Source organism: Mus caroli, chromosome 9, assembly GCF_900094665.2.
Source record: "Mus caroli chromosome 9, CAROLI_EIJ_v1.1, whole genome shotgun sequence".
NCBI classification, from domain to species: Eukaryota; Metazoa; Chordata; class Mammalia; order Rodentia; family Muridae; genus Mus; species Mus caroli.
Genome location: NC_034578.1, coordinates 37761200 through 37775232, shown reverse-complemented (window position 1 = coordinate 37775232; position 14033 = coordinate 37761200). Strand labels below are relative to the sequence as shown.

The 14033-nt window shown below is 43.5% G+C and overlaps 1 protein-coding gene across 4 annotated transcripts in view; it reads left to right on the top strand.

The window, feature by feature from the left end:
• The window catches only part of Jhy (junctional cadherin complex regulator), a 68345-nt gene extending 54643 nt beyond the window's left edge, over window positions 1-13702 (top strand). For all 4 annotated transcript variants that reach the window (XM_029481170.1, XM_029481171.1, XM_021172289.2 and 1 more), the window contains exons 6-9: window positions 4118-4412; window positions 10753-10833; window positions 11558-11686; window positions 13296-13702. In XM_029481170.1, coding sequence (XP_029337030.1) covers window positions 4118-4412; window positions 10753-10833; window positions 11558-11686; window positions 13296-13493 — 703 coding nt within the window. In that variant the 3' untranslated portion in view covers window positions 13494-13702. The remainder of the gene's footprint in view (window positions 1-4117; window positions 4413-10752; window positions 10834-11557; window positions 11687-13295) is intronic.
• The last annotated feature ends 331 nt before the right edge of the window (window positions 13703-14033 follow it).

Below are 14033 nucleotides of genomic sequence, written 5' to 3'. Positions count from 1 at the left end.
CTCCATCCTGAAGTGGCATAGCCTAGAAAAGAGTTTGTAGACACAGACACGCCATCACTTAACAGAAATTACCTAAAAATCCAATGGTGGGAAAAGGTTTAAGGGAAATTGTGATATTTAGTCTCCTGTGACCATTTAACAAGTATGCCTCTGAGGAAATGCTCTTGTAAGAAGAAGGAAATGACCGGGCGTGGTGGCACACGCCTTTAATCCCAGCACTCGAGAGGCAGAGGCAGGCGGATTTCTGAGTTCAAGACCAGCCTGGTCTACAAAGTGAGTTCCAGGACAACCAGGGCTACACAGAGAAACCCTGTCTCGAAAAACCAAAAAAAAAAGAAGAAAGAAGAAGAAGAAGGAGGAGGAGGAGGAGAAGGAGGAAATGAGGTGCAGGGTTACACCCAAGGGCTATAAACTCTACCATCCTAATGTGCACATGGAAGGAAAGCCCACCCAATGGTGAGTGATGGTTATTTCTGACTCAGTAGTTAAGAGCACCTGGGTTTGATTTCCAGCACCCACATAGTGGCTCACAACGATCTGTAACTCCAGTGCCAGAGGATCTGATGCCATCTTCTGCTCTCTGAAGGCATCGAGCATACATGTGGTGTAAGACATACATGTAAACAAAATATCCAGACACATAAAAGTTGTTAGGTATGATGGTGCACCACTTTTATTCCAGCACTCAGGAGGCAGAGGCAGGCATATCTTTATGAATTCAAGGCCAGTCTGGCCTACATAACAGACTCCAAGCCAGCCAAGGCTACATAGTAAGGTCCTGTCATAAATGAATAAGTGAATAAATGAGAACTAAATTCTTTTTTAAAACCTTGAAAAGAAATAGTGGTTATCTCTGGCAAGAGAAATCAAGTTATTTTTCATTCTTTCTTTAGAGTTAGAATTGTTCGAGTTCCCTACAGTGTAGATCCATTACTTCTATAAGCAAGAAAAAGAAAGTCAAGTTTTAAAAGAAATTTCAGGACATCATCCCTGATGCTCCTTAATCAAATGTGTTTTCTGGACACTTGACATGTAATGACTTTGACTTTAAAGCACACAGAAGACACACGCAGTCTGATACCATGGGGCACCTTCAAGGGACTTGTTTTCAAAAATAGAGTGGGGCACAACTTTATAAATTAGAAGGGAGATCAATTCCATACCAGACAGTCTTGGATATACATTTAGTAAGGTTCAGATTCTGCTTCCTGGAGAGTCAGCGATGGTTGGCAAACACTTTCGTCGTCTTCTCTCTGGCTTTGGAGTAATGACTTCTGACCTTTTTATAGTTACAAATAATATTTAAGTTGGGTGTGGTTGTGTGCACCCCTGTCATATCTCACCACGCAGGAGGCTGAGGAAGGAGGATACTGAGTTCAAGGACAGCCTAGGCTGGGTAGTGTTAACCTGACAGCAAACAACAAGTACATCTGTAAGCCTAATGCCTCAAGCTCCAGTCCCACACTCTACCCTCTGACCTCCACACATTACCCTGGAACACACACGTGAATGTCATCATTCATTCGAACATACATGAACACACATGTGCATGCATGCAAACACACTACCCCCACATACACAAAATAAAAGTAAATAATTTTTAGTTTTTAGTAGAAAATTCCTGCCTGTTCCTATTTTTCTTTGCAAAGCACTTCTGTTATAAATGAACTTGTAACTTAATCAAATGTTTCATCAATTCTATAATGTAAGAAAATACATTTCCAGGCTTTTACTGTGGAGCTGTCCTTTTGTTCCTAAAATTAGCCCACCTTGTTGTCATCTTGGTCTTCTCTTTGTTCCTGGTGCTGTTGATGGAACCCAACATTTTCAGCAGGGACTCCACCACACGCTATATCCCCAGCGCTTCATACTGGATTAGATTGCTTAATTTACTTGTCTAGGATTTAATGACCTTCATAGGCATGAAGGAAGATAGGCTTACATCTCTGCTATCTCCCACTGGGCTTGTCCAGATGTGTTGTCCATATGCTATCAGACCAGGTAGGGTGGCACAGGTCTGCAGTCCCAGCACTGGGAGATAGAGGCAGAAGAATCAGGAGCTCAAGGTCATGTCAAGGTGAGGAGTTCAGTAACACTGAGTTCCTGGTCAGTCTGGTCGGACTGGGCTATCTGAGGAAGGGGTGACCTGAGCATGGGACGTTTCTATGCATATGTTGAAGACTGGGCTCTCTTACTCTTTTATATCCTTTGGGACAGGCTGTAAGCACATGTTACATAAAAGTACAATAGATTTTTTCCCTTGGATCAAGGTTGTTGTGTCCAGCCTTGTTTCAGTTACTGCCCGTGAGCAGATTTGAACCCCCTACTCATTATCATCATGGGTTTTCAACTTCATTCACGCTGTTCCTGTTTCACCTTTAGTCAGTCTCTGATAAGTTACATTTTCTAGGAAAACTTAATACTTTTCCGGTTTTATGAAGTGCTACCATTAAACTTTTCACGCCGTTGGCTCCTATTATTTCACATTTGTATATCTGTAGTCACGTTCTTATTTCCTGCTATTCCTTTTTTCTCCTTTTGAGTGGTTGTGGGACAGAGTTTAAGTTTGGAGTACTTGCTAGGGCCTAAAATGGTCAGTGTGTTACCGAGGCTATCCCCAAACTCCTGGCAATCCTCCTGGCTGGGTTTCCCAGTGCTGGGGACTGTCCTCTGGCAAGCCTCTCACCAAGCGGGCAGCATCAGACCTTGGCATCCTCCATTCTCAACCAGGGAGATGGCAAGTAAGGGCCTTTTTTGGCACTTTTAAAAATGTTGTTAATTTCCTTTCCTCCTGGTTTTGGTTGGTGCTGGTAGGTTGTGTTTGGTTGGTTGGTTGGTTGGTTGGTTGGTTGGGATTTTTTTCTCTCTCTCTACCTGTTTTTGCATTTGTGTTAGGACTGGTCTTACTTGTCTGGCAATCTGAAAATCTTAAAGAAAGCTGAGAAAAGCCCTACTGACACTGGATTTCTGTGGGATAGTCAGTGGACCGGCTGAAGGCTCCTCCTGCCAGTTCTCAGTCTTTTCCTTAGGCAGCCCAATTAATTTCTATCCATGATACATATAAGAACATTTTTCTGTCTTCACAAATGCAAATCTCAAAGGTGTGCAGAATCAGAAAGGACAGTTGCCTCCCAACTTGAGAAGAAAATCTCAAGATTTGCTTGCTGGCTTGTCCACCAAGTGAGCTACATTCCCAGACTGCCAGTATAACTCTTAAAACTTGAATTTTCTTACCCAAAAATCCCTCACAAAAGCCATGTCTTTAGCGGATCCAGAACCTGATTGGCTTTAATTCCATTTTGTTTCCACCCCTGGAGATTCCCACTTTCCCTGGCACATTCAACTGTGTATTTAAAGGATGCTTGTTCAATTGAATGCATCATTTCTAGTTGTTGTGTAATGGGAAGCTCTTTGGTTTTCAAAATGATGTGTCGGGTTTTGTTGTGGTGGTCTGGATAGGTTTGCTTGCTTGCTTGCTTACCTGATTGTTATCCTATGCTTCATGCATTAACTGAAAGTCTTTAAGGAGACTTTTCTGTTAGGGGCTGGAGAGATGGTTTAGCAGGTAAGAGCAGAATATGATTTTAGAAGACCTGAGTTCAGTTCCTAGCACTCACTCATGATGCCTGTAACTCCAGGTGTAGGGATCTGACATCCTCTTCTAGACTCTAAGGGCACCTGCATGTGCATGTACACATAGAGAGAGACACTTAAGTAAATGAGATAAACGTTTTAAAAAAGGAATTAGAATGTCCCAAAGAAAAAGAGGAGGATTTGAAGACAAGAAGTCAAGGTATTCCTGAAAAGATTAATGGTTCCTAAAGGTTCCTAACAGAAAGCAGTGTTATGGATTCAAGTTTTATTTTTTTCCAATTTTTTATTAGGTATTTACTTCATTTACATTTCAAATGCTATCCCAAAAGTCCCCTATACCCTCCCCCCCCACCCCCACTCCCCTACCCACCCACTCCTACTTCTTCGCTCTGGTGTTTCCCCTGTACTGGGGCATATAAAGTTTGCAAGACCAAGGGGCCTCTCTTTCCAATGATGGCCGACTAGGCCATCTTCTGTCTCAAGTTTTATTTTTTTAAAAAAAACACTTGTGTTTTCTCCAAAGGAAACTCCACTCTTCCTCAGACATGGAACCCGAGAGTGCCTCGCCAGACTCCCGGCTTGCCCAGATCATGGAACAGCACCAGCAAGCCTTGATGCAGCTGGCAGAGGTGCAGCCCAGCGAGGGCTCCATGTCCAGCATCGTACTCCCACCTATCCTGTCCAGGGTAGAAAGTGAATCGCAGCTCCATTCAGAGAGAAACCACAGACACCAGGTGAAGATGGCCCGTAGTAATTCGGAAGGCTACCTGCTTCAGCTGGAGAGAGGAAAGAGACGCAGGAAGCGAAGCAGCACAAAGGTGATAAAAGCATGCTTGTCAGCCAAGCCGCTCTTGAATTTTGATGACACAGATAGGCCTGGAATAGGGCTGGTCATTACTTAGCTTCTCACACAGCAAGGTGGTCCAGGAACTGAGAACCCTCCTCCCCTCCAGTCCAAACTACTCCCTGAGTTTCCCTCCCCACCTTTCCAGAAGTTCCTGTTGCCAAGGTTACCTACTCCCACTTCCTTTTCATGCCCTCTCTCGGAAGAGTCTACATTGCAGGTAGGCAATAATAATCCTGCTTTTATCCTCAGTTCAACCATCCCTTTTCCTCGCCCCAACCCCACTTCTAAACTGAGTCCCATGTCTTCCTATCTGGAGAGAGAGTAGGGCTGAGTGTAAGCCACAGTCTCTCACCCTCCACCACTGGCTCCTCGGCATCAGACATGCCTCTTGGTGCGCATCTTAACTCATCTTCGACAGCAAAATATCCAGACCACTGGGTTTTCACTGAATTCTTATCTAGAGTTTGGGTCAAAAAGTAGTGAGCTCTTTTGCACAGTTCAGTCTCTTCATATCTTGTTAACAGCTACCTTTTTAATTCTCAGGAAGACCACTTGCTTCCAGGGTAGAATAATGTTTGGTTTTTTCACTATTATAATAAAATACCCAAGGCAAGTTATTTTATGATGAAGTTTATTTGGCTCATTATTCTGGGGCATGGAAAGAGCCCCTTCCTATTAGCCTGGCACCGGAAGACCCCACTTCCAGTGTAGACAGGGAGGCCTGAGTTCTGGGACTCACAGGTCACTTCTTCTCCCAGAAAAACATCATTGCATGGCTGTTCCATTCTAATGTACTGCTTATACCACTTTCAAGTGTTTCTCAAATAAACCAAGACAGATAGACCAGGCTGGGAAGCAGGCATCATTCCTATCATTTCCATGGAGACATGCAATCAGCCTTTGCAACCCACACCTCTGACAGCACAGCAACTGCCTGATCACTCCAGAGCGTATAGATAGATCACCAGGGCCTAAGGTACACAGCCTCTCAGAAGAGAACTTTCCTATGGTTGAAAACAGCAGCTTTTGAACCGAATTCCCAGCGGCAGTCCTTGGTCCAGCCCCATCTCATAGCAACTTTAGAGGGGTATTGCTCACTGGCTTGCTTCTCACCAATTAACTCAGCCTGCTTTCTTAGAGAACCCAGGACCACCAGCCTAGGGGACAGCACCACCCACAGTGGGCTGAGCCCTTCCCTCATCATTCACTAATTAAGAAAATGTCTTGCCTACAGCCACATCTCATGGAGGGATTTTCTCAGTTGAAGAGTTACTGACTTACCACAGTCCCTGATTACTCATAGGAACAATCAGAATTACTCTTACTTTTTTTTTTTCAGGTGTGGTGTAAGTGTAAATGAAATAATGTACTAACACCTCAGCTTATTCCCTGGCAAAGGTTACACATTAATTAAATGCCATTTCCCTTTCCTTCTTCACAAATTGAGTCCATGTTGTGCTAAGAAAGGATAGAGGAAAATGCCCTCGTAGAAGTGTTTTGATACCAGGAAGTTAAGGCCATGGAAAGATGAGGAGAGCAGGGGTAATTTCCTGCTCTTGACCAGCCCTCCCCACTTTCTGCTAGGGTGGCTTCAATCCATACATATCCATTTTCCCAACCCAGTACCTCTAGTCAACATGTCACACACACACACACACACACACAGGAGTGCTCTTTATCCTTTAAGCCCTTCCAGAAGCTGAAGTGACTTGGACCTGAGTGATTTGTATAGGACAGCGGGTAGTCCGGGCACCAGACAGAGGGAGTCATTATCCACATCACGCCCATTTGCTGACCACGTCAAATCTCTTGGTTTCCAAGGGAATCGTCCCGAATCACAGTAAAAAATTTTGAGGATTTGTAAAGATAATAGGCCTGAGGCCCCCTTCCTCTTCTGGCAGTGCAGTTTGAGAGCGATTTCAGAATGTACGGCATTGTTCCCATCATCAAATCCAGGCTTAAGACTAAGAAATCAACACAGCACAGCGGACACCAAAGTAGCAAAATATCCTTCTGCTGGCTCCAGCCACCACTAAATAAGAGCTTGGTAAGGAGTTCCCTGGCAGATGAGGGTTGAGCTTCTGTAATTAACCGGTGTTTCTTGTCACAGACAATCTGGGGCTTGCTGCTTGGCTGCACCTGAGAACAGGTTTATTTGGATTAATTCTAGTAACCGCAGAGCACATCTCCTTTGCTGGCTGCTCTCCGGCATCCAAGGCGTTGTTTTTATCTTGTTTACAGTAACTTTCAGTGTTGCGCATCTGAGGAATTTTCTGGAGAATAGATCTGCAGTCATTTTCCCCACCCCCAGCAGGGTTTAACATTTCTGAACCGAAACAAACGCTTCCAGACCTGCTGGCGTCCCTTCAATTCAGCCATACTCTTTGAAGCACACAGTGACGGTCATACACCTTGCTTGAGAGAATCATGAATGATTAGCAGGGACTTCTTCCCCAGGAAAGCCCCATGCAGCGTCCTTGAGGGGCCAACACCAGTAGATGTCAGCTAGAGTGTGGCTTTGCTTGTTTGTTTTCATTTGGTTTTTGGAACATCTTTTAAGACAGGGTGTCACTCACTCTCTAACCCAAGTTGACCTGACTCTTGGTGGTCCTCCTGCCTCAACCTACCATGTGTTAGTATTACAGGCGAAAGCCACCGAGCCTGGGTTCCTGTGAGCTTTATGCAGAGATAAGTGAAGCCCGTGCTTAGACATTTGTCATTTGTCTGATCTCTGTATTCAGAGACTCAGCAGGACTGTAAATGTTGATTTCTTAGAATTGTCAGTGTCACTGTCATTATCCCAATGTCACCAGCATCTTTGTTTTGGCATTACGCTGTTTTTGAGTCTTTTGAAAACCAAGAAGTAAATGAAAATAATATCTTCATTGTTGGGGATTGTTTGGTTGTAAAAGATTATTGAAGAAGCTTAAAGTGGCTTAGCTACCTAGGGCTGGACATGTAGGGACTGGGCAGGGCAAATGAGGGTTAATGGGGCCTGGAGGATTTTTTTTGTTTGTTTTATTTCTTTCAGAATAATGAAAATGTTGTACAATTAGATTGGGTGATGCTTACACAATTCGGTGACTGTCCAAAAAAAAAAAAAATTGAATCGAACAGCTTTAAATGAGTGAATTTTGTGATATGAGAATTACACCTCAACAGTGCTGTTAAGGCTTTAGGTGGAGGGAGATCAAACAGAATCACAGGGCTGGGCTCTCCCTGATTACTTGCGCCAAACTTAAGCAGATCCAAGATTCTCACCACCAGTCACCCGGAACAAACTCCCCCAGGAGCCACCCCCCTGTCCCCTGAGAAATGTCGCAGTGCTGTGGGCAGCTCATCCTGTAAAGGGATCAGCAGCCATGGGGATGGCCCATTTGGGCCACATGCTCTCCCTTTGAGTCTGTATGGAATGCTAGATCCTTGGCTCTGCCCCCACCCTCACCCCCAACCTTGATGCTTACTGAAGTTGCTAGCAAGAAGCACGGCTGAAGAGCAACACACAATTATCCATGCTTCCTGGCACGGCCTTTGTGAATTGGTAGCATGATTAAAAGTTAAGCTGCACCAGGCTAAGGATGAGGTTTCTGCCCAGTGATCATTTCTTTCTCATCATCTCTGAACAAATTGGATTTATGGCTTGGGTATGAGTGGTGGTTTATTTGTTGTTGTTATTTTTTTAACCTATTTTAGTAATTTATTTTTTACTTTGGCAAATAGATCATAAGTTAGGGATTTCAAGACAGTGACACAGAAGGCACATGAAAGAGGACTAGACTTGTAGTCATAAGCATAGGTTGTCTGAGCTCAGTCAACTATTAAAAACAACTGAAGTTTTTAAGGAGTGTTAATGCCCAACTTTGTAACCAAGGCTTGAAAAAGGAACCGACTTCCCACTCCCGTGGTGGCAGAAATGCTGACTGGTGGCCGTAAGTGTTCATTAGATCTTAATAGCCATACTTCAATCAATTTATTTCAAAGAAGTAAAATAACATACAGTGTTTACCTCAGGGTATCTTCAATGGTCAACGTTTAGAGAAATAACTAGATTACTTAATGATACTCGATGATAGAATATTTGCCTAAAATTCACATTTTTGAAATCTGCTTGGTGTCAGGTAAGTATAGTACCAAAATGGTTTAGTAAAATTACTAAAATAATTGTAGTATATAATGCTTTTATAAATATAAGAACACAAGCACACATAAATAAATGCTTTTAACTAAATATTCTTTCGTATTAAAAACAAGAGTGTAAAGAAGCCAAACATAGTGGCACATGCTTGTAATCCCAACACTTGGGCTGAAGAACTACAAGTTCAAGGACAGCCAGGGTTACAGTGCCTGCCCAACCCTCCCAAAAGGAAGATACAAACAAACACACAGTCGACATGGGCAGATCTGGTGCTTTTATCTTGGGAACGACTGTTTTCCTAAAGATTTACACTTTTAGAATGTCCTTCAATAAGCAATAATTCCCCTGTCTATTTTAATGTTAGTTTTAATGATTTCAGACCAAAGGCTTCCTTAAAATAAAATCATATCTTCTCTCATTCTTTAGACTTTGATGCACTGAGAGAGTTTTGAGCATAAATGTTTAGCATCGTGACAGGGCCAGTTCTGTTGACAGAGCCTTTAATCCTTGAAGTGCAGAAGTGTTGCACCTGAGTGGTACATTATTTTGCTCCTTCTGAACAGTGACACTGAAGCCCCCGGCGTGCTGGGGATATTGCCTTTCACAGCGGTGACAGGCTGCCGAGCAATTTCAAAACCATGGGTTCATTCTTCTTTCATACAATTAACCCAGAGGTAGGCAGTTGCTAACACTAGGGTGTCCACAGCTCAAACCATCAGAACCAAGAACTATGTGATTCTCCTGTTTCTCCCCCTGCCTGAAGGAGAGCTGTTCCAGCTCCAGGAATCCCATCCACTTTGGGGTTGGAGATAAAAAATAAAAATGAGAAGGGAGGGACCATGCCAGCCTCCCTACCAAACTCAAATGTAGTTCATGGGACCAGAACTCTGTGCTGCGGAGAATTCAGGGGAAGAGTTGGACCATATCCATGGGTTCTGGAAACAGTGTACCTTTTAACGAATGTAACTGACTTTTCCAAGTCATTATAGCATCTCCAAGTGGTGCTTACATCTTAGTAATCCAGAGAGGAAGCAAACATATGGGCAGTGTACACAGGTTATAGGTTGATATTGCTCGTTGTATAAGGACTTGGGCATCTTAGCCTGCGGTATCCACAGTGTGCCCTGGAAACCAAATACCCACAGGTGATATGAGACAACTAACTGTAGTGGATTTCCCAGCTTCTGCAGTGGGAGGGGTCCAGGGAGAAGCCAGTGGAGCTGTAAGTAAAAACCATATTGGGACGGACAGTTGATACAATGTATGCATAGTTCATTCTTAGGATCATGGAGTTACATGAAGGAATTCTAACTGAGAAGTGTGTTTTCATTCATCGGATAATCATTGCCAAACTGCACCTCAGAAAAGGCTCACCAGATACACAGCCCATCAGAATGGCATGGTGGCTTAGCGGTTAAGGGCACTTGTTCTTACAGAGGATCCAGGTTTGGTTCCCAGCACCCATACGGTGGCTCACAACCATCTGTAACTCCAGCTCTGGGAGATCCAACACGCTCTTGTGACTTCTGGGTGCCGGTCAAATTTTCCAAAGTCACACTAACTAACAGAGCGAAATGAATTTCTCAGCAGGTCTTGCCATGACTCAACTGCTCTCTTTTGAGTCTTATCAATGCATGACAGTTGACCTTCATCTTCAGCGTTATCTCTTGTTCTACCAGTGAACTGCAGTTTCATTATCTTCTGAGGTTGTCTCTGGAAGGCAGGATTCACCTCCATAGACAGGGACTTTCTGAATCAGTGTATTGGCTGCCTGCCATTGGTGAGGGCTCTTTTGATTTTTCTAACTGCTCATGGTGACAGCTGCCTGGGAGAGTTGTAATATATATATATATATATATATATATATATATGCATCAGCTAAAAATGTTAGCCAAAGAGCGAATTATTTCCTTGACATTACTTATTATTTCAGAATTTCAATTTCTTTTATCTCAGAAGTAGAAAGCTCAGAACACATTAGCTCACCAGCTACAAATGCCAAATAGACTACGATCAGCAACTGCCATGAAATAGCACCATTGCCAAGAAATATACTCATTCGCCCACCTCCCACCAGAGCTTCTGGTCTTCATTGTACTTCCTTCCCTATGCCCCAATGAGTTCTTTAAGGGACACCAATCCTTGGAAAGGACCATTTCTGTGGTTGTATTTTCAGACTTCCAAGCTGAAAGGCTATCAGAAAAGAGACGTGAAGCTTGGAGGCCTGGGACCTGACTTTGCATCCGTCAGAGACAAAGTAAGCAGCATGTGGGGTTTTCAGCCTCAGTATCCTCTACCTGTTCTCAGCAGGGTGGGTAAAGATGCACCCCAGCATCAAGCGCCAGTGCAAACCTCTGGCACTGAGTAAACAGCCCTCACAAACAGCCATGCAGACATAATAGGGTCCCAGATTCTGCTGGAAAAAAAAAAAAAAAAAAAACTTCTTAGCCTGTGTTATTTTATGCTCTGCCTTTCCGTTAGATTTGAAAGCCGCCCCCCAGAAGAGCGGGGCGCATGAGTGTGGATGTGTGTGTTGTGCGGCTGTTGTCTCCCTGATAGAGTTGTCTTGATAACTTTGAAGTGGCTACAGAGAAGACACTTAGGATCCGAGTTCCCCAAGCCCTAGGAAGTGCATCCACTTTATTCCCTTTCCTCTGGTGAAAGGAGATCTTCATTTAATGTGTTTGAACTACAGTTGCACTCAGGCATAAAAAGAGTCTAGTTCAAAGTTGGAAGCAAAAATGAAAATAAATTGGGTAAATGCAACAAAGAAGAGGCTGAATAGGATTCAGCCCCTGTCAAGAGAACACTGTGGGCGCGGGGGGTGCGGCTGCACTCAGCAGATTCTCCAGGGAAACGTTAACCAGTTCACTGCTGCCACCGTACACGGGTCACCCTCCTGAGCCACCCACCTCCACAAAGTCAATGTCACTGAGAGAATTAGCAGAGAGTCGCTCACTCTCCTCCATTTCTCCGAGCAGATGCAAATGTTAATGCAGCAAAAAGAATATGCACAGCAAGTCAAGGAATACAACATGAAGGCCCTGTCCGTTCTGTCCAAACCACAGACATCAAAAACTGAGAGTAAATCTGTGATTTCTCGGAAGAAGGTAAGAAGCTCGTGCGGGGCATTTATTGCTTCAGTCAGAACTAAAAGGGACACTTTGGTCACCTCTTCACCTCAAGAGATGGGCTTGGATGTTCAGAAACAGTCATTCCTACACTTACAGGTCATCCACAAATACTGATGTCAACACACACACACACATGCTCATGAGTACACACACGCACACACACACACAGGTCAGTATATTGTCTTAATTTTGTCACACATAGAAATAACAAAGTGATTTCTCGGTAAGAGCCAGCAGTCAAATTAATTCTCGGTTTCATTCTCTATCATTAAGCAACATTCAAGGGAACAGAGCTCTCTTGTTGCTCTTCACATCAGACAAACAAACAAACAAACAAACAAACAAACCGTTGATTTTTAAGTTCATTTCTCTGTGCTTTTCCAGAGGGATTGTATGGGTTCCTCCAGTGGGGGGGAGGGAGTATTTTAAAAAATACAGAGCATCCGTCCTCCGAGATGCCATCCAACAAAGAGTGGGGATGTGAGTGAAATGTGTACTGTGGCAACACACTGCAAACCCCTGCCTCAGTGGATTTACTCCTATACTGCCATGGGGACTCCTCACAGGAGGAACATGCTGCCCTTAGAAACGTGTGCTGCGTGCTCTCCTTTGCCAATCATCTTATCAATTCTTCCTCAGACCTTGATGACCTCGTCTTCCTCACCAAATGCCCATGGCGCCGTTTCATTCTTTCTCCAACCAATTACATTTTCATAAAGTTGTTCACCAGCAACAAATCTACAGAATTTCCCATAGCTATCTCATTCATGTGTAGAATGTGAACTTTTTATGACTTGGGTTCCCCCTCCCCTTCTGATACTTGAAACTACTACCCATTCCCATATAAGTTTTCAATAAATCCTTCTTAAAATACAAAGTTTAAGCAGGTAGTGGTGGCTCACACCTTTAATCCCAGTACACAGGAGGCAGAGGCAAGCAGATCTCTCTGAATTCAAGGCCAGCCTGGTCTACAGAGGGAGTTCTGGGTCAGCCAAGGATACATAGGGAAACTGTCTCAAAAATAACAAAACAAAACAAAGTTCAGGGCTTTCAAATACTCCCTATTTTACAGAGGTCCGGGAGTTCAGTTCCAAGCACCCATATCATAGCTCCCCACCATCTGTAACGTCAGTTCCAGAGGATCCAATGTAATGAACAAAGTTCAGTTTCCATCAACTACAGGTGATGCCTTCAGTCTGCAGCTACAAGTCTTTGCTGCGTGGAAAGGCTTAACTGAAGGTTTGATTCTATTAGAAGTTTGGAGTTAGCAAGACTTTCAGAGAGGTGGCAGATTAAACACATGAGAAATCAGTTTGCAAACACAAGAATCTTTCATTGTATAAAACGTCCAAATGACATAGCAGCTGTCCACATCCCTCGCCGGCTTCGTTTTGCTTCATTGCATGCTGGCCATGACTAAGTTATTTTGTTCAGCCTATGCCTTACAATGTGTCGCCTGCATTTTCTCTATGATCACTATTTCTGCCCAGATTACAGCAACTCTCTCCATCTATGTATCATAAACCTCTCCTGAGACTAACTTCCCAGTGTAAATGAAGTTTTTATTTCCTTGTTATGCCCTTAGGCTTTGGACTATGCTAAGACCATCCCCAAACCCAAACCACCAAATCTACCTGATCAATCAGCAAAGAAAACTAAGAACTCAAGGCACAATGAAAAAGAAGGAAGCTTACCAGAAATTTCCCTGTTGGAGATCCTGCAGAGCAGACACGAGCGGGAAAAGCAGGCTGTGGCTGCTTTCAAAGTCCTTCACATCGTCTAGACAGCATTTAGCGGGGATCAAAAGTGCTATGCAAGGGACACGGAGAAAAGAAAGTAAACAATTCCACAGAGAGTGGTAAGCTGGCACTGCCGCCTGCCCGCCACCCTTGTCTGCTCTGCGCAGAAGTTAATGGTGGTGTGTTTAACCTTCTGGAAAGAAAAATACATACAATTATTTATTTCAAATCTGTTAGAATTTGGACAGGTAGATGGCTAGACAATAAAGCCTTTGGTTTTATATTGGATCTTCTGATTTGTCAAACTACCTTTGCGCTTCTTCATAACATAGCATAGCATAGCATAGCATAACATAACATAACATGACATGACATAGCATAGCATAGCATGACATAACATGACATGACATGACATAGCATAGCATAGCATGACATAACATGACATGACATAGCATAGCATAGCATAGCATAGCATAGCATAACATAACATGACATGACATGACATAGCATAGCATAGCATGACATAACATGACATGACATGACATGACATAGCATAGCATAGCATGACATAACATATGTACATA